Here is a 21,509-nt window from a genome sequence, read left to right on the forward strand (position 1 = left end):
AAAGGGATTCTTGTTAGACCAATGGCGATTTCTTATGCACGTGATGATCGTGTGTATGTCAGGGAGAAAGGCTGGTACAGACGGGATGGGTGCGACCATGCAGTCGGCGATGACTGCACTGACTTACAATAAGCGTTACAGCTTTAGTCAGATGGTATTTTACGAGATAGATCGTCAGAGAAGAGCGGTGGCGCGTGAGAGATTTCTTATGTATCCAAGATTCCTACAAATGATCTTGAATCATGTTGCTCCCACGTTACCTCTGCGCCGCCCAATTAGATACGTGGAAAGTGTAAGTAAAAGGATCTTCGCTCAGTGTAGATCATCGAGTGCAAGAAGCAAGCCTGAGCTCCGTCCTCGACATACTCCACTATTTGGGTACTTGATCAACCCAGAGTATGTTCCAGCTCGTGGGGACGAGTTTCGGGATCCGGCACCACAACAGGCTGGAGCACCTCAAGCTATACCTGCTGCTCCTGTTGTGTCACCGGAGGAAAGTGTAGACCTTGATGCAGCGTTTGGTGGTCAAGGCTTCTTTGATATGGAACGTGTTGATCCAGAGGAAAATGTGCAAGTCTCGGTTGCACAGGTTTCTAGTGTGAATGTTGCTAGGGCAGCTCCGACGGTGGCTGATTCAGATTCGTCAGATGATGATGTGGCGAAGCGAGACGAATTTTGGTAACACAAGAACGGGTTCAAGGGAAGAGAAAGAGAGACGATGATGAGAGTGAGTCAGATTTTGAGGAAGAAGTACATCAGTTGGTTCGTAGATCGAGAAGGGAACGGACAGGTGCAGGTTCGGGAGCTGGTGAGAGCTCAAGGGTGGTACGTTTCACTCCACCCGCACTGTCCGGTATGACCATGGTTCCGACATCATTACCAGTTACAAGGCCAAGCGCCACGGACGTTCCTGTGGTGGCTACCTCATCCTCATTCGGCCTACCATCCACTCCATTCCAACTCTCGACTCCGGAGATTGTATCTTTGCCACCTCCAACTCTTACTCCAACGAAGGTCGTGGCAAGATTTATTGAGTCGACAGTTTTAGCTACTGCAGGGTTGTCAGTTACGATACCACCTGCGGTTACGTTTACGCCTACTTCTGAGGTCCCGGTTACAATGGAAATCCCTCCTCAGTACACTCAAGATATATCACATCTGAGGTTTGATTTCGATGCAACCTTATCCGACTCGGAACGAATAGCAGCGCTTGAAAGGGTCGTGGCAAAACAATCAAGGGTAAATCTTATCCAGACCCATGCTATTCGGCGCCTCGTTGCAGAGAATCAGATACAGTCGTCCCTACTGATCGAACATGGAAAAATAATTGATGCTTTGAAACAGTTCTTGGCATCTCAGGGGGAGACGAGCTGTAAAGGTGATGAGCTGAGGACGAAGAAGCGTAATGATCGAGACGATGATCCCAATGCATCGAAAGGTGTAGGTGGAGAGTTGCCAAGAACTGAACAAGCTCTTGGGACTTCCACATCTCAGGGGGAGTCAACAAGTGCAGCTGGCGGTTCAGGGGGTGATGATGTGGTGGTCGTGGATGCTGAGATGATGGATGATGACATTATAGGTGATGACGATGTGTTACTGGTTGAAGAGATAGAGAAGATTGGGGCAGAGATTGTCATAGATAGTGAGATTGAAGAAGGAGAGATTGTAGAGGAGAATGTTGAGCACGAGATTCCGGAAGTTCATAAGTCAGATATAGGTCAAGATATGGGAAGTGATGAGACGGAATGGGAGGAGCAGCCAAGATGGAAAGAAGGCTATGCTCAGTGGTTCGTAAAACGAAGAAACCGGCGGTCCCTACTATGTTCAAGAAAAGTTACAACATCAGGGGTTATGCTGAATCGAAAAGGGGGATTATATGCTGGTTATATGATGAGCAGTTGAGGCTCTTTGTGATTAAAAGGTATGATGGGGTTCAGTACTTCAAAAGGCTGTTGAGATCGTTGAATACATTGCCAGAATGTGAAGTGAAGGACTTAGCCAGATTGGGGTTGATAAACAGAAGTGATGATAACATGGCTAGAGTCATTGGGAAGATAGTATGGAAGGAAAGTATAAAGGAGAAGAAGTTCGAGCTGTTGAAACCACAGAAAGGAAAGCTCGTTGAAGACAAAGATAGAGGAATGAGAGCAGATGGCAAGCCTTGGATGATCATGAAGTATAAGCCGATCCGGTGTATAAAAGAAGTGCCGATGAAACAAATGCCCAAGGATGTGCTCAAAGATCTGAAATGGTGGTACGTTGATTGTGAAACAGCTGAAGCAGTAATGGAGGATGAAGATGAACAAGAGCTGATGAGAGTATATGATCCTATGCATTTAGTGAATTTGTCTCAAGCTGATCTGCAGGTGCTGAACGAGAAAAAGATATTTTATATTCCTGCTTGGAAAGAAGAAGCGAAGAAGTATCAAAGAGTTGTTTCGGTTTGTGTACGAGAAGGAGTTCATGCTTGAAGATGAAAGATACAAGATTGTTGAAGATTACAAGACACGTGCTTGAAGATAGAGATATGAAGCTACTGCCAAGGGGGAGTCTGTTGGTACATGATTCCAGTAGTTCAGTGTCTAGTGTCTGTAATCGAGTTAGTTGGATTTGTGTTTTGGATGTAAGCGAAGTTCTCACAAGTTCGCTGATATAGGCGAACTTGTGGAACAAGCGAAGTTAGGAACAACTTCGCCTAAACATGCTAGGCGAAGTTGTCGTGTTATATAAACTGCTAGGTTACGGCTGTGTTTGATAGAATTAGAGGTAACGAGTTTACGAGTTGTGTAATCGGTGATCAGTGAATCACGTGTTTCCAGTTGCAATACAACGTGTCTTTGTTTATTGTAACGTGTGTTTGATCGTGTTACGTGTATCGTCTTCTACGCTCGTATCGTCTTACGTAGGGATTCCGCACCTACGTAGAACGAGATATTCCGTGTAGATCCGGCTGGGAACCTACAATCCATTTTGACATAATTAACATATTATTATAATATAAATTGAATTAAATTCAATTAGAATGTGTAATCATTAATTGGTATTTTAATGGAATTTTAAAAAAATCTTGATAGTATTTTGATATTGGAATATTTTTAATGACGGATTTTTAACTTCAAATAACATTATGTAACCATTAATTTGTATTATAATTGATATTTAACCTTAAACTGGAAAATATTTTAGGTTAATGTATATATTATAAATTTAGTAAAATGCAAATGTCATATTTATATAAAAAAGAATAATTTAACTAAATTATGAGACATTAAATTGTTATGTAAATTCAAATACAAAAACACACAAACACTAACAAAGATAAATAAAAAAGTTAAACCATTTTTATAACTTATAACATGAGAAAAAAAACACATATTAATTAAAAATTAAGCATCTAATTAAATCAATATTCAAAAATTGCAATCTATAAGGAATACTTCAACATACAAGAAGTCTGAGACCTGAAAAATTACAAAACATATTAGTAAATATAGGGGGTAATAATAGTATTTTTCGTGTTTTTATCAAAAAATCGATTGCTAAATAAGTATGTGTGTGTGTGTGTGAGTGTGCGTGTGTGTGTGTTAATAGGAAAATCAAACCCGAGCTGACCCATTAAAAAATATGTATTTAACTCTAAAAAGTTTTGAAATATAATTTGTTATTATGGAAATGTCAAATCCGTTTTAAACTAATTTATTGACTGCTTAACAAAAATAGTTTGAAAAAACAATCAAGAATGTAATTTGTTCTTATTTGAATTTCAAAATTTTGACCACAAATTAGAACATAGTAAAATTGCTTAAACAAAATACAACAAAATAATATATACACAATATAAATATAAACGTGAATGAATAACTTAAATGTGGACATTTTGGAAACAAATTATTGTAATTATAAATGATTCAAACATTTAACAAAAATAAGTTTATAAATACAATCAAGAATTTAATTTGATTTAACTTGAAATTCCAAAGTTTGACCATAATTATATATTTAATATTTAGGTAATAAAAGTAATATTAACATTCAGTAATATAATAGCCATAATAGTTTGCAACAGAACCTTCATCACAATGTCTTGTGAAAAATAATTTTATGCACATGTATCACCATCAAATATTGTTTTCTTTAAATTATCAAATGTTGGAACATTTAGAATTCATGGTTTTAATATTATTGTTATAATTAAATATTAATATATAAGAATAGTCAAACTTTCGAATTTCATCGTTGATAAGTTGGAAATAAATTAATAAGTTGGGAAACAAAAAAAAATGTACCATACAAAAGTTAAATTAGTTGTAGAGAAATTGTGAAGATATAGATGATTTGAACAATTCGAAGAATGCATGGCTGATATGTTGCTTATATAGTCATTAAATATTATAAGTTTATTTTTTTAACTTTCGTTTAAATAAAAATGAGTATAAATGCTAATTAATTTTAAGATCAGTGTTATTTTATTTTTAGCTTAAATTAAGGAAGAGTTAACATCATTGTTTTATTTAAAATCAATTTCATTATACAATTCTTTTTTTAATTGTATACATTAAGCTTGATATTTATGCGTAATTAAAAATTATTCAAATAGTAATTAAATGATAACTGCATCATTTAGAATTAAAAGTATAACTCTAATACAATTAATATGTTATAAACAAAATGGATTCATATGTTATAAACAATTACAAAAGTTTAAATAAACATACATATCTACCTATACTATGAGTTGGACAACAAAACCTTGTAATTTTTCACAATCCATATACATCAATATTAAACAAAAAAATAAGATATCTTATCAACAAATCTTCAACCCACGAAATTAGCTATATCAAGTTGGGAACAGAACCTGAAATGAGAAAATTAAATATTAATATTAATATCACATAATAAACAAAATACCAATTATGGAAGATTTGAATTATGTAAACAAATGTAAAATTGATATTCTAATTGATAACCAGAATATTTGAATCGCGTTACCGGGAAAACGAAATAGGGAAAATCTCCATTGTATCTTCAATTTTGATATAGAACCTAAAGAGATTATAAGAAAATCATATAATAATTAATATAAATACAAACAAAAATCTTACCGTAAACTTTACCAGAAAACCTTACTGGAAAACCGTAATAACTTCAAAATATCAATTCAATCTTGGATTTTGATATACAACCTAAAGAGATTATTACAAAATCATATAACAATTGAAATAAATATAAAACCATATCAGAAAACCTTACCGAAAAAAGATATAACCTTGCCGGAAAGTCATATAACATTGTTAGCCATTAGAGTATAATACATAACCTTACCGGAAAACGATTAATCCCGATCTACATTACCGGAATATAGAAGATGGTGGATGGTGGAGTTAGTAAGCAGAGAGAGAGAGAGAGAGAGAGAGAGAGAGAGAGAGAGAGAGAGAGAGAGAGAGAGAGAGAGAGATTAAAATGATTAGGGTGGAAAATCTTAAGGTTTAAATCAATGTTTTCAGACCCGGACCAAACATCGACCCGGACCCGACCCGAGAGGTTGGACCGGACATTAACCCGGATGACGTCATAATTATATATATATATATATATATATATATATATATAATGTCGGTTAACAGTTCAAATTTCAAATGATTATTGATCATGTAATGAAAATTCAGCCATTGCCATAATTACAAAAACCTTCCATTTACAATGGTTCTTTCAATATATAGGATTTGTATTTCAAATAATTGAACATCAGTAGTCCTTGGTTGGTTGGCCATTGTTGCATTTGTTAAGTTTCCATCTCGGGATTGTGTCAGGGTTCGATTCCCATCATTAACATCATTTTTGATTTAATAATATACAAGATAGGAAAGGAAATAGATGACTTGATGTGGCACTGATGTGGAGAGGCTAGTTGAATGCCATGTGGATAATTGATGTGGAGAGGCTAGTTGAATGCCATGCGCACGATATGTATTGCTTTAATAGTATTGTTAGATGACACAATATAATGTAGTCTTAACAACCTTTCCTTATTTATGGTTTACTAAACTCGTCTAACATAAGAATCCCTAATTCATCATTTCAAATAAGTATGACCTAGATATATATTGATAAAATAAATTAACCACTACAATTACCGGTAGAACCGTAGAAGGTAGTTTTAACTCCATTATACTTATGTTTACCTGTTAATTTTGGATTATAGCATAAATCCATAAGTTTACTCAAAATAGACCAATTTGTAACTAAAATGATCATTCATTTCCAGAATTTATTCAAAAATTAACAAGCATCAAAGATTAAGACATGAAACTACAATTAGATTAAAGATGCTTACGAAAATCTCTTCATTCCCTTAAAAATGGGTGCATAACCTATATGCACTTGATTCCTTAATTCAAAGTTGTACTAAATCTTGATCTTTGTGTTGGAAGTAATTTCAGACTCTTGTCACAAGTTGGTGAACTTGAGAGACCAATATTGACAAGTCGGTCATAGTTGTTATGTTTCCTAATTATATTATGTTTCCTAATTGTATTGTAATTAAAATAGGTAATGTCTTGGCTAGCAAGTTAGGTTAGTCTATATAAACATGTCATGGTTAGACATTATAGATTGTGTGGTGGTGTGAGATGTAACCGAGTAGGGTTCAACTGGAGACACACACGAGATGTAACCGAGTTAGGGTTCATCAAGAGATGTAACCGAGTTAGGGTTCATCAAGAGTCAAACCGAGTTAGGGTTTGATAGAGTTGTAATCAGTTTTTTGAGTTATATTTTCTGATTAATATAAACGAGAGTTAGTCGTTTAATTTGTGTGTTGATTATTGATCCGGAACTTGACTTTGTAGCTTGATTTCACACCATCATCAATTCCTATCCAACAAACATACACATTGGTTTGGTGACTAGCAAATGACAAAAGCCGTGCCGTTTTGCTTTGGTCCACCATCTTTTTAATGGGATTTGACTAGCAATTTTATAAGCACTAACATCCCATAGTTTGTAAGTTAGTCTCCAACATTCCCACATTCATATTTTTTGAAGTATGTTTATTAACCCCAAGCCAACATTATTAAACATACCCACACACCCTTATGCCTACCTATACATTATTTCCCTAGTTATCTACAAAATCAACATATGCATTTTAGCTAAAAAGTCGCCAAACACTTACATAAAACTTTGTATTCCAACAACTATTTTATATACTAATACAAAAATAGATATCGCATATTTGATTCGATCCTGAGTATTTCATGATGACTCGGCTCGTATGAACCCAATCATAGTGTATGTGCTATACATATACTTTAAGAAACCAAAACCCATATGATAGGTTTTCTTTTACAAATAACACAACCTGTAGAGTATATGTACTATTTTGCAGTTTAAGATTAATTTCAAGAATAATTACGATTTCTTTGAAGAAAACAAAGGAAAAAGAATGAATCCAACCAAAAACAATGCTTTACATAAAAGATAAACTTGGTTAAGGGCTAACTCTTACTTTTCTTTTATAAACTTTCCTTTCCTTATGAAAGGTCATGAGTTTGATTATCACATGTAGGATTTTGTTTTGGCTTGAGCTAAGGGGTTTTCTCAACCACATTCTATTTCAAGTCAAACTAGTGGGTTTTCTCAGTTGTGCGTTTAGTTATAATGGATCATGTTATGTTCTTTGGATAAAATGTGATCCTGGATTCTTGGGTGTTTGGATGTCTGTTTTTCAAAATTAAAAATAAAAAAAATAAAAGACACCACTTTACGTAAAAGATTATATCAAATAAACATTTTTTAACGACAAAAAATCTCACGTGTAAACCTATCCTTTTGGGGCTATGCCTAACTGTCCAAGGTTGACTTCTCGACCGTTGTAAGATCGTACTCCCTAATGCGTGGGAACCAGATGAAATTAGTAAACACACGCCCCCTATTGGGTTTGAACCTAGCACTAAAGCCCTGATCTATCTATTCACCTAGATATCCTTCGAATTAACCCAACTAAGAATCGAATCAACCTACATCATCACTAGACCAATTCTTAGGATATCAAATAATACATGAAAAGTCCAGAGTCAAAAGACCCCCCTCAACCTCAAAACACAAACCCCAACCCCGTTAGGTAGCGTTAGGGTTTTCAATTTCATCGTCTACGATTCTATTAATTAATTAATTAATTTACCTGTTTCACGATTCAATCTTTCGAGACATGTACGGATACAGGGGGTAAGTCATCTCTCCTTCCCTTACCTTTGTTATATTAATTAGATTTGCCCATTCATATATCTTAACCTAATTGTTTGATTATTATTATTATTAATATACGTTATTGCTTGCTCGTTTCCATAATCCTTTACCTCTATTACTATGTTCTTTTTCAATCTTGTTTTTATTTACCTAAACATGAAATTTACGGATAAATTATAGTATTTCTTTGTCTATCTGGTAACTGGTTTTTGAAGATTTATGAGGAATAATGTTTAAGATGTAACCTGCTTTAAAGTTATTGTCAAGAACCTTCTTGTAACATCAGATTTACTCGGGTTGGGACTGTATAGAGATAACAAGAGCAAAATAAGCTGTCCACTAAAACCATCTGTAAAAGCCCTCTTTATTTTGCTCTTGTCGTCTTAAATGACCGGATAGATTAATTAAGGCCTTCAATTTGAAAATTTGTGTGACGTTGCAGACTGTTTTAAGTTTGGTAATGCGTTTGTAATTAGATGCTTGTCTTATGTTTGTTTTTATCTGATACGCACATGCTTATATGCTCTCATGATGGTTAAAGTACTAAACTTTAAGATTAAAATTACAGTGTGATGCATGTATGTTTCGATAATTAATAAGATGATTAAGAAAAATTAGTTATTAAGAAAACATGGGTTGGGTGTTATTAACAAGGTTATGTGGGGACTTTTTTCCTCGGGTATGAATAATTTATAGGGGAATTTATGGGAGCGGGGGGGTATCAGATGGTTACGAGGTCGGCTCAAAGAGACGAAGAATGATGGACTCAAATCCCTACTTCGCAGTTGGTTCAAGTGGCGGCCACAACCCATACGACCACACCGGTGGATTCCCGCCTTTTGTGTTTCCAGTGGTCCGCCTCCGCGGTCTGCCGTTCAACTGCACAGATCTTGACATCTTCAGGTTCTTCACCGGGCTCGAGATAGTTGATGTGCTGCTGGTTAACAAAGACGGAAAGTTTTCCGGTGATGCTTTTGTTGTCTTCTCACGACCCATTCAGGCGGACCTTGCGGTCCAAAAGGACCGCCAAAACATGGGGCGGAGGTATGTTGAGGTTTTCAGGTGTAAAAAACAGGAGTATTATTATGCGGTGGCGGCTGAGCTCGGTTATGATGGCAGTTACTATGATTATGATTATCGTGGGAGTCCGCCACGTTCTCGGTCAAAGAAAGTCAGAAATAAGGATTGGACGGAGTATACTGAGATACTGAAGTTAAGAGGGCTTCCGTTTACTGTAACGAAGGCGGATATTGTTGAGTTTTTTAAAGAGTTTAATGTTGTGGAGGAGAAGGTACTCATTGCTTGCAGACCGGATGGGAAGGTGACGGGGGAGGCGTATGTGGCATTTGAATCTACTGAGGTGGCAAAGCAAGCCATGTCGAAGGATAGGTATACGATCGGGTCTCGTTATGTGGAGTTGTTTCCTTCGACTCATGATGAAGTCAGGCGAGCCGAGTCCAGAGCTAGACAGTGATGACAACCGGCGTGCCTGTGTTTGTTTTAGGTTTTTCGCATGGCGTTTATTTTTTCTGTTTTGTTTGTCATACGTTTGATGATACGATCACAGATTATGCTGTATTTGGCTAATCATTAGACCTTTTGTTGCTGCTGGGCTCGTGTGTTCTTTTAGTTTCATAACTTTTGTTCTGTTTGTGGTTTTACTTGAGTTGAGCCAAGTATCTTTAGTTGTGTGTGATTGAAGAAGTGTGAAGGCTAAAAAAACACTGCAGGAATCATTTTTCGTATGCTTGATCAGAGTTTCTATTACATTGTATTCAATCAACTGATGCTGTGCAGTAATCAAACATGATCAGTGTCTGGTTGTTGAAAATTAAGCAACCCAAGTTGATCAGTTTTCTAATATGAACATACAAGTTATTATCAGTAAAAACACATAATAATTGAACATAATAATACACGTTAGAATACAAACAACTTTTAACATAATTTACTTTATGGTACCCCAGACTAAACACATCAAAACAGCCAAAAATTTATGTGGTGTGACACCGGTCCCCTATCCATTTTTGTTTGTAAAAATTGTTGTTTAGAAAGTATATCACGAAAGAATGCCTCAAAATGTGTAATGATGCCAATGGTAAAAGTTAACGGTGGTCTCAACATTACATTGTTAAAAAAGTAACAACATGATGTTGTCTTATTTACCAGGCAAGCAAAACCGCAACAACAAGTTACTATGATTTTATCATAAAATTTTAGATAATGTCTCCTGGTGGATCCTCTATTACACCGTCAAATAATTAACACGAGAAAGGTAAGTCATGTAAACTACAGACAAAAGATATGAGAACCAGAATTGATTCACAGATCGCAGTTGTATGTTTCCGACCGCTAAACTACTATCTTGTGTATTGTTCAGCTAAAGTTCATTATTTGGTGTAATGGTTTGAGAGAAAAAACAAAAAAAGAAAAATCAAATAATAACTGGCTGCTTACAAAACAAGTCTAATTTACTTTTCATTACACAGTATATAATCATATAAATGGAAAATTTCAACAATAAGTTCTAGAAAATGACTGAAGGCCAAGGCCTGTTTATGTTTTGGCTCGGCCGGTTTTAACGAAAATTTTATGCTAAATAATAAACTGTGGCTTTGTAAAAAGACAAACTGAACTGGCCGGGTTATTTTTGTTGGTTGAGCCAGCCAAATTTTACGGTTTGCGATTTAACATAGTTGGTTTAAAGTTCAAATCTGTAAACTGAACTGTAAAGCGTCAAAATCGATATATCAAAGGGGCAATGTATATTTCAAACCGGCTAAACTAGACCTGATTTTTACTCTAAACACAAAGCAAGAAATCTTCATGTTAGACGGTTTTTTTTTAACTACAAATTTCATAAAAACACTACCCAAAAACCCCTCCTGACAGAAGCTAGCAGGGGCGGGTAAACAAACACTAGGAACACATTACAACGCCAAAATCTTCCATCTACCCAATCTAGATCTATACATTTCAATTTATTCTTAATCCACAAATAACTCCAACACTTTAATATCACCCAGAATTTTCCCTATTTTAAAGGGCATGTTTTAGAAGATTAATATATTTCGAGCCATCCAAATACACCGACATGCCACCATAATGACAGACTGTACCATCCTTCTCTTATACTCTATGTCCGGAATATGGTTACGAATATCAAAGATGTCATGCACCAAGTAATTTCTTTTTTTTTTAACTTTTTACAGTTTACTTTAAAAAAAAAAAAAAAGAGTTTGACCTGATTTTGACTGTTACACAAATCAAGGTGCCCGGTGGTAGCTACCGAGAAACAGTCGTCATGGCGGATACGGAATCCTACCCACCGATCGATCCAACCAACTTTGACCTAATCGTCATCGGCACCGGCCTGCCGGAATCCATCATCGCCGCCGCAACCTCCACCGCCGGCAAGACCGTCCTCCACCTGGACCCTAATCCTCACTACGGGTCCCACTACTCCTCCCTCACTCTCCACGACCTCACTTCCTTCCTCACCAACACAGACCGCCACGTCATCTATTCCGACGTCGAGATCTGTTCACACGACGAGTCAGTTCTGGAACATTCTAGAAAGTTTAATTTGGATTTATCAGGACCTAGGGTTTTGTTCTGTGCTGATTTAGCTGTGGATGTGTTGTTGAAGTCGACTGCTAATCAGTATGTGGAGTTTAAGAATATTGATGCGAGTTATGTGTGTGATGGGAGTGGTGAGCTGGTTAGTGTCCTGGATTCGAAGAGTGCCGTGTTTAAGGACCGGACGTTGAAGTATAGTGAGAAGAATCAGTTGAATAGTTTCTTTAAGCTGGTGCAGGGGCATTTGGAAGGTGTCAGGTCTGGTGAAAGTGGTGGTGATGGCGATGGGAAGGTTATTTCGGAGGCGGATTTGGATAGTCCGTTTGTTGCGTTTTTGGACAAGATGAAGTTGCCGCCGAAGATTAAATCGTAATGTTTCTTGGACTTTTGGTTAAACTGTTTTAGTGTAGTTTAGTTATGGAGATTGAATTTGATGGTTATTTTCTGTTGTTTTGTAGGATAATTCTGTACGCGATAGCCATGGTTGATTATGATCAAGAAGCTGGTGAATCCTGTAAAGAGGTTCTCAAGACTAGAGACGGGATTGATCGTTTAGCTCTTTATCACGCATCAGTTGGAAGGTAGCTTTATACTTTCCTTGTTTTGCAGTTTCATTAAAATCCGTAACCTCGTTTGTGCCATGGTTATCATTTTATAACCTGCATCAGTAGAAGTGACTTTGTTAGCTGAAGCATGAACATTTTAATATCCGGAAGATATTATCAATATGTCCTATGGTGATTGTGTGCCAGTTTTCTTAAAAATATGCTGAATTATATGCTTATATAGGTTTCCTAATGCATTTGGTGCATTGATTTATCCCATTTATGGCCAAGGAGAACTGCCGCAAGCCTTTTGCCGCCGTGCTGCTGTCAAAGGGTGTCTTTATGTAAGTTTTGGATTACTGGTGTCCTCAGTATTATACTTGTGTTATTAAGGGTGTGAAACAGTACCTTACCTTGTAATATCAGTTCAGCACAAAACCATACAGTATAACTGGGCTCAACTTTTTACAAAAAGTAAATAGGTTTTAACTAAAGTGTAAAGAGAAGCATTTCAGGGCTGACGATCATTTATTGTTTCAGTTTTGTATATGGAATGACGAATCATCTCAAGTTCTAAACTTCTCTCACTACTGTTTAATTTTCAGGTTTTACGGATGCCAGTGATATCTGTGCTTCTTGACAAGGTTTGTACAAAAAAAACATTATTTTTGCTATTATATCAAAATCAGATTACTGATTTTTTCGTTTTAACTTGTTTATAAATTACCGCTTGATGTAAATTGCAGGATAGTGGGAATTATAAAGGTGTCAAGTTAGTATCTGGGCAGGAAATAACCAGCAATAAGCTGGTAATAGATCCGTCATTTACCATAGCTTCTTCACCTTCAGAATCACTCCAGAATGTTACCAAAGTCTTTGATGCCGGAAGAGTCAGTGGCAAGGTGGCCCGGGGAATATGCATCACAAAAGGTTCTTTAAAAGCAGACACATCCAGCTGTCTAGTCATATATCCTCCTAGATGTACGATCACATGTTAATGTTGTTCTGTAGCTTTTGAAAATTTGTAGATGCAATCTGACCCTGGTTTCTGTAAAATTAGCTTTGTACCCTGGTCAGGTTACGTCGATCCGAGTTCTTCAGCTTGGTAGCAGTTTAGCAGTTTGTCCTTCTGGCATGTAAGTTCTGTATTTCTATTTATTTTCGTTTTCAAAAGTCATTAGATTATTATTGCTAGAGTTGACATATCTTTATCTTTCAGGTTTGTTTTCTACATTTCAGCTGTATGTAATGATGCAGTTGAAGGAAACAAAGCTCTGCGTGCAGCCATTGACAGTCTTTTCTCAGTACACACCTCGAGTACAACTGACAACGGTTCAATTGATCAAATTGAGAGTACAGTAGTGAAGCCCACTTTGCTCTGGAGTGCATTGTATATACAGGATCTCATTGAGGTGTGTGGTTTTCTTGTTTTTAAAAGAAAAATTTGCATCTTTATGTTATGCAGTTAAGCTGCCTTCTTTGATCTTTTGATCCATAAATTATTTGCCTTTTTTGATTTTAGGGTTCGATTGGACCTGTGGTTATGACCCCAACTCCAGATGGAAATTTGAACTACAATGATCTTTTGCATGAAACTTCAAAGGTATCTTGTTACCCTATAATATGTTTGCTTATTTGCACTAATTGACCCATGCAAGTATGTAACTAATGAATAAGTAGCTCTTAACATTTTTTGGCGCATTCTTTGTCAATCGAAAGTTAACATTGCATTTTATCATTTTATGTGATGATGTTAAATTGATTAGCTGAACTGTTTGTACGGTGTATGGCAGCTCTTCAAGAATTTGTACCCTGATGATGCATTCTTCCCGGAAACATGCAATACAGACTCGTCTGATAAGCTAGAAGACGATAGTGAAGTAGGCATAGAATCATAGTGATGATTATAGTAGCAGAAGGCACACGAGTTTTTGATTTTATTTTGTAAACAATTTTATATGTTGTATTGTATTACAGTCATTAACTTCACCCCCTCGCAGTGGTTGGAAATGTGTTTTTGTGGTGTAATGGTTTGTTAGTTTATTCATGTGGTATGGCTGTTACTGGTGAAGGTGGTGGTGACGTGGTGGATGCCCATCTGGAAATGCTGCCATGCAAGGCGTTCAGAGGTGTGGCTTGCATGTCACCTCCAAATGGATATCAGATTATAAACACGAGCTTCAAACTGTTTTCAGAAGCTTTGCATATTTAATTGCAAGGTGTTAGTTGCTCAATACATGAACAATCAAAATATGGGAATTTACATTGAGCGTAAGAGCCAAATGAATGAATCAAAAGATTCATGTTTCAAAGATGACAAATGATAAATTTGTTTGCAAAACTAAATAACAACGCTTTGATATACTTATGATGTTATTGTTAGTTGGGACTTGCCAAGGCATAATCAATCAGATACAAGTATCCAATATAGTGAAAAGAAAATGATAGGTTCTATGGACAAAAAATTATTTCCGCTGCCAGGACTCGAACCTGGGACTCCATGGTTAAGGGAGCCAGAAAGATGAAATCTTTATCAGAGATTGTGCTACAGCGGAATATGTGAAGTATTTTGCGTTCTAATCTATTTAACCTCAACCAAACCAGCTCTCACAAGACTGTTATCACACCATATAAATATAAGAATAATTGCCACTTGTCCTCGCAGCTCTCACAAGATGCCTCTTTATTGTAATTGGAACTATGTGCTTGTTTATATTAAAAAAATAAAATAAAATAAGTTAATTGTGCGGTTCTGACATTTTAATTTCAATTTTAGGCTGGAGATGGTAACACAGATCATTATTGTTACGATATTGGCGTGAATAATCCTGGATCTGACCTCGCCGCCTATTATGTTTCACCAGTCGAGCGCTGCGTATTCAAGGGAGCTTCTAACACATTCTCATCATGTAAGTTGTGCTACTACTGATCTTTTCTTTGTTCCACTCTACACCACTTGTGCTGTTTTCATTCAATTCTTTTTGTGGATTTGGTTAATCACTAACTTTTTCATAAATTTGTGTAGCCGCTGCTCAATCAACTGTTGGTTCTGACATTTTATTTTGACGCTCAATCGACCGGCTCCGCTGCTCAAGTTGGTTACTACTTCAGGAGTTCAGGTTTATGTCTATTTTTAGTATATTCATTTAAGAAATCATAGTTGCATATTATGATATTATTGATGTCATATTAGTTGATATGTTTGGTTTTTAAGGGTTTAAGTATGGTTTGAAGATGCGTTCTGTTCTGTTCGGTTCAGTTTTATTTTTATTTTTTTTTACAATGGATTCAGTTCGGTCATGGTTTTTTTGGGTTAGGTTTTCAGTTTTTACGATGGGTTGCAAATAGAATATTTGTGTCTAGGAGTATTATGTGGATTTTTTAGAAGTTCATTTGACTTTAGGGATTGTAGGTTTGACTGGCAGTTTTCTCAATATATTAGGGTTGTCCAAATAGCATATGGCTCGAAGCTCGGTTGTAAACGGTCGAGCCTGAGCTAGCCCTCACTCTCTGAGCTCGTGAGCCGACTTGATTTATTTCATATGTGTGTGTGTGTGATTTTTTAGTAGCTAGGCTTACAGTATGATATTATGTGTGCACAATAATATGTGTTTATTTTAATTAGTTAAAACTAATATCTTCATTGTATTGATACATTTTAAAATTATAATGATTATATACGAAAATTTGGACATGAAAATAATAAAGCTGATTTTGTGTACCCATGTTTAGATTACTGCAAAGTGCAGACAAATCAACTTGTATAATTTGTTCTGCTTTAATTTTTATTTTACACATGTGCGCCATAAAGATTTAAGGCTAGGGCTCACCAAAATCAAGGGGATTTTTTAAGTCTTTATGTGAATTTGTTATTGATGACTTATATGTGATATAGTAATCATAAATGCCACCAATCTTATCAACATTGCATATTTCATTTCTAGACCTATGAATAGTTCTTTAAAAAATGTGGCTGCCCTATTTCTGCAGAAGAGAAACGTCTCATCAATGAACGTTCAACATAACTAAGTGCAAAAACGAATCAAGTAAGTTCGTCTCACCAATGACTAATGCATTGCTACTAAATCACTTGCCCAAAGGTATGAAATTATCTTTCATTTCTTATAGTTATTTGTCTATGAACTTTCTGTTAATAAAAAGCATTATGTTGAGAAATTTGCAGATAGTCGAGGTTGTATGTTGCAAGCTCACTCATCCCCCAAAAGAATTATATATTTACTTCAGTCATTAAAAGGTAATTGTTTTTTTCACGTTACTCATAGCTAGGGGTGTTCACGATTCGGTTTGAAACCATTAAACCGACCAAACCGGTCATCGGTTTGGCTTCACGGTCGGTTATTGTTTGTATATTTCGGTTGCTCAGTTTCAAAAATTTCAAACCGTAGCAAACGGTTTGGTTTATGATTTATACCAAAACCGGTCGTATAAAACCGGACCGGACCGTATGATAAATAAATATATATGTATTTATATATTTTATTTTTAGATGTTTTATAATTTATAGTAGGTACAAATTATGTTCTTCTTTGCATTTGAGTTTAATTGAAATGAAATAGATGAACTGTCAACTGTGCTAAGGATCTAACACCACCGGGTAAATTTATGTTAAAATGGACTAACAACCTAATCTCTTTCACTCATGACCTATTGACCCATCACTTTATATTTACATACTGTTTGTTTATTATTTAACATCTAATACTTGCATAACTATCTACAGCCTTGAGCTGATTGACCTTAATTGCTTATCATTCACAATTCTTTCATTACTAAAATTAGAACAATATGTCATGTATAAATCTATAAGCACCGTAAATTTATAGTAACACTTTAACAAGCCAAACTCAAATCGTGAAACCAAACCGTTGGCAACGGTTCGGTTCTAATTTTCAACGGTTTGGTTTTGGTTTTCGATTTCAGATACCGTTACTAACGATTTGGCTCACGGTTTGAGCTAAAAACCGTTCAAACCGGACTGTGAACACCCCTACTCATAACGATATGTTGTCTAGATGTGCATTGAGAGTGGTCTCAAGTGATCAAAAAAAGTGAAATTTGTGGAAACTATTTTCTATTTCAACTTGGTAATAACAAGTAATTGTGATGGAGGTTGAATATCAATCAATCAATCATACCTAGTGGGGTCCCACCAATAGCAAAGCTATAAGTAGGGTCTGGGGAGGGGGGATGTAGGCACACCGTACCTCTATCCGACGTGATAAAGAGGTGATGGAGGTTGAATATGATCATGTTTAAAGCTTATGGCTTCAAATGTGGCATAAGAATGTCTCTGGGTTGACAGAAAATCAAGAACGAGAACTACAAAAGGAAGTGAAAAGCACATTGTTTCCGTACTTTCATCTTTTAATGTATTGTATAGCCATAATATTTGGTTCATTGAGAAATTTGTTTTATTTTATATCTTTGTTTGACTATTCTATACATTGTTTTAAGGGGGTTGCGGCGCAGCTTGTTGCCCGCTTACCTGCCACTTCATTGTAAATTGTTTTGGATGTTTCGGAAATGAATTCATATAGTTATTGTTACGATTTCATTGTAGCTACATAATAGATTATATATATTAATATGTTTTAAAAATATTTTTTTTCAACCCGTGTGTCACACGGGTATTTAGACTAGCATGCAATAAACAATGCTCGTAAAACAGATCTTTTATTTTCATGAGTCCGTAGGTTAAACAAAGATTTATGTTATACTTGACAATGTTTCATTACTTTTAAAATTTTCTCTTTTTAATAAAACGTTTCAAAATAGTTAAGTTAAATTTTTGTGGTGGGTTATTTGGAAGACTAGAAATAAAACGAGTTTTGAAGCGGACGACTTGAAGATGGAGCTTATTTTTGGTCTATTTTACACTTCTCATTTATTTGGATTGTAAATAAGAACAAAAACGCAAAAATAAGTTGGGCCAAGTGGATCCAAAACCCTCTTATTTTCATGTAATTTTTGGTTAACCTTTTCTTTCTAATCAACCTGATGAGTTTTATACCTTTTTGATTGCTTGTAAGCTGAAATCATATTTTTCTTATTATCTTTTATAATTTTAACACAGCTTTGTACAATATAGCTGCTATATTGCAAGCCATCTAGGTCTCATTGATTGATAATTAATTAAAACTGGTTACAAATATCATCGTTGTTAAGTTAGCAAGGTTAGAGTACTTAGTGGTTGACTTAGTTTGAATTTGTAGACATTTATCAAAGCCCTATGGTAGAAACCGGAAAATCAAAAGCAAACAAAGGATTCAATTGATAGTAAACACTATCAAAGTTACAAAGTAAAATAAACATAAACATTGACTTTAAATAAAACGAAGAAGAAGATTAATAAGCCTCCTATCGGTTATGAATTGCATCATAAAATCACCCACGTGTATCCCTCCATCGAATATCCTGGCGAACCCAACTGTCGAAACATAACTCGAACATGCTCCATGTGTGCGTTTGACCCTATACGGTATACACCAGAACCGGGCTCGTATCACCCTACCAAATACCATCGAGAACAAACAAGTTATTCAAGGTTCATCAAACACATCTTGAATATGTATATAAGAAAGTTCGACCAAGCACACCTTAAAAAAAATATGGAAATTGTAGGATGATTTAAGTGAAGAATTAATTATTGAGGAATTTTACATGAAACAAGGCCTTTTTCTATAAATAAATCAGAAAATGATATTTATATTTACCTATAACAGAATGGAAAATCAGTTAAAAATTAAAAGAAAAAGAAAAAACATTTGTCCGCTGCCAGGACTCGTACCTGGGACTCCTTGGTTAGAAGAGCCAAGTTTTCCTTCGTCAAATATGTTTTGAGATGCTACAGCGGAATTTGTTAATTATGCTGTCTTATAATTCTATTTAACCTCAAAACAACATTGATAATTTATCTTACAGTTCAAATAAAATCTTTTCTTTTAGTACGTAGATTAAAGATGATTTCTGTAATAGTTGAAACCTTTTTAAGTTTTCCCTTATTAATAAACGATTCAAAATAGTTCTAAGTCATAAAGGATATTATTAATATATGCGTTTAGCTTTTCACACTGATTTATTGTAACGACTAGATTTTATTTTATTTTATTCGTATTGTTATGACAACACATTAAAATTTTTAAAAGTGTGGATATAAAGTACCCATAAGAAAAACTATTCACGTTGTCACACTTTGTACCGTTTCGTTTTAACTATGTTGGTGCTTATTTGAATATGCTAACGGCTTTTTGTTTAACCTTTGATTTTAACAAAGCAAAACAACATAAAACCATATGTCATTTAGTATTTGGAACCAGGATACCCCACACAGTTAACATAACACACCACATCAATTCATGTAAACTCAATTGTAACTAAGCTTATAAATCATGTTATATGCTACGGCTAGTGAGGAAAAAATGAAACCGAAAACCAAAATAAACTGATAACCTACCCAAACCGATGGTCGACAGTTCGGTTGTGCTTTATTCAACCAAAAGTTACGGATCAGTTTCAGATATGCCTCGGTTCAAAACGGAACCACACCAAAGCGAATTGAAAAGCCGAACCAAAACACACCAGACCTGTTTATAATAGTTTTGTATTGGGTTTATAGCACCCAAAACAGGGTTGTAAACGAACCATACATCCAATGAACCGTTCAGCGGGAAGTTCGTTTACGTTCAATAACTGAACGAACATGAACAAGAGCTGTGTTCGTGAACGTTAGGTAACGTGTTCATTTACATTCCTTTAAAAGGTTTGTTTTATATATTTATTATAGTTTATTTGTAATAACCAACTTAACATTTAATTTTTATAATTTTATTATTTATGTTCAGTTCGTTTCACAGATGGTTTGTTTTACGTTCGTTTGCTTTCGTGAACAAGTTCAAATCTTTAACGAACGAACACAAACTAGATTTTCCGGTCGGTTAGCGTTTAAAAACAAATTTATTGTTAAACAAACGAATATGAACAATGCTTCATTTGATTCGTTATTTTACAGCCCTGCTCATGATTCATTCCATTCTCTCATATTTTGAAATGGTAGCGAGTGCAAGAAAAAAGAAAGAAACATAATTTAAAAGAGAAGTAAGATTTAATTGAATAAGAATATATACGTGGAATGAAATGTTATAGATTTTACAAGATGAATAATTCTTTTTTAACAAATGTGACTTTCAATCCCCGATAGGAAGGACATCCTGGTGATAAAGTGGTGTATTCTCCAACTAAGTGGTTGTGAGTTTAATATATCTCAAATATCTTAAAACTATTTACATATTATGTGTAAATTAGCAAGGTCACACTTAGTGGCGGACTTGGTTTGAATTTGTACAAAACTTGGGCTATCACCGAGAACAAGTTATTCAAATGCTATAAGTTTCGTCAACCCGATCTTGAAGAGAAAAGTTTAGCCAAACACACCTTAAACATGCTTAAAAAGGGTTTGCTGAACACTAAAAACTTCAAAATTGTGACATGTGAATAACATTAAAACGTTTCTTAAAAAATAAAAAAGATATCGGCTGCCAGGACTCGAACCTGGGACTCCTGGAGTAGAGGGGCCGGATTTTCATATAGACGTTAGATTGTGCTACAACGGAACATGTTAAGCATATGGTGCTCTATATTTATTTAACATGAAACAAGCCGCCTGTCGTAAACCAACTTTGGTATGGTATTATGCAACAAAAATAACCAGACCATGACAAAGCATACTTCTTTGGCAATGCCATCGGTTTTCTGTTTTAATATTAGATTTTAACAAACTAAAATAACATAAAACCAAAACACTCCTTCGACATAACAACCCCAATTATTCATGTAAACTCGTAAGTAGTTGTTAGGGGTGATGAAAAAACGATTAGCTGAGACGTTAACTGAAATAACCTGCAAACTAATAACCTACCTTACCTAATAACTGAAGTTTCGGTTTTTTTTTTTATTATTATTTTTATTATTATTAACCAAAAGCTACGGCTCGTTTCTTTAAAGTATACCTCATTTCAAAACCCATTACAAAACCCTTCACCAAAAAATTCAAAAAAAATAATTAAAAAATTATAACTCGAAATATAAATCAAAAACTTAAAAAGTAAAAATAACAAA

General features: G+C 35.1%; 2 protein-coding genes across 2 annotated transcripts; both read left to right on the forward strand.

Annotated features, from left to right (window-relative positions):
• Positions 1-8,442: 8,442 nt before the first annotated feature.
• Positions 8,443-10,173, forward strand: LOC143554906 (uncharacterized). The gene is made up of 2 exons (XM_077044569.1): positions 8,443-8,832; positions 8,877-10,173. The coding sequence occupies exon 2, from the start codon at positions 9,008-9,010 to the stop codon at positions 9,722-9,724; it is 717 nt and encodes a 238-aa protein (XP_076900684.1). The 5' UTR covers positions 8,443-8,832; positions 8,877-9,007; the 3' UTR covers positions 9,725-10,173.
• Positions 10,174-11,515: 1,342 nt separating this feature from the next.
• On the forward strand, positions 11,516-14,651 carry LOC143554913 (rab escort protein 1-like). The gene is made up of 9 exons (XM_077044577.1): positions 11,516-12,198; positions 12,288-12,410; positions 12,619-12,718; positions 12,980-13,018; positions 13,121-13,355; positions 13,435-13,510; positions 13,594-13,786; positions 13,897-13,977; positions 14,168-14,651. The coding sequence occupies exons 1-9, from the start codon at positions 11,555-11,557 to the stop codon at positions 14,270-14,272; spliced, it is 1,596 nt and encodes a 531-aa protein (XP_076900692.1). The 5' UTR covers positions 11,516-11,554; the 3' UTR covers positions 14,273-14,651.
• Positions 14,652-21,509: the final 6,858 nt, after the last annotated feature.

Source organism: Bidens hawaiensis, unplaced genomic scaffold, assembly GCF_021521415.1.
Source record: "Bidens hawaiensis isolate Kalapana, Puna unplaced genomic scaffold, B.hawaiensis_p1.1 tig00017875_1, whole genome shotgun sequence".
Taxonomy (NCBI): Eukaryota; Viridiplantae; Streptophyta; class Magnoliopsida; order Asterales; family Asteraceae; genus Bidens; species Bidens hawaiensis.

What these genes read in the sequence shown, in the direction of transcription:
- LOC143554906 (XM_077044569.1), top strand. Translation starts at nt 9,008, where the DNA reads ATGATGGACTCAAATCCCTACTTCGCAGTTGGTTCAAGTGGCGGCCAC.
- LOC143554913 (XM_077044577.1), top strand. Translation starts at nt 11,555, where the DNA reads ATGGCGGATACGGAATCCTACCCACCGATCGATCCAACCAACTTTGAC. An exon ending in CTGTCAAAGGGTGTCTTTAT is followed by an intron (nt 12,719 to 12,979) that starts GTAAGTTTTGGA and finishes TTTAATTTTCAG; the next exon opens with GTTTTACGGATGCCAGTGAT. An exon ending in TTTTGCATGAAACTTCAAAG is followed by an intron (nt 13,978 to 14,167) that starts GTATCTTGTTAC and finishes GGTGTATGGCAG; the next exon opens with CTCTTCAAGAATTTGTACCC.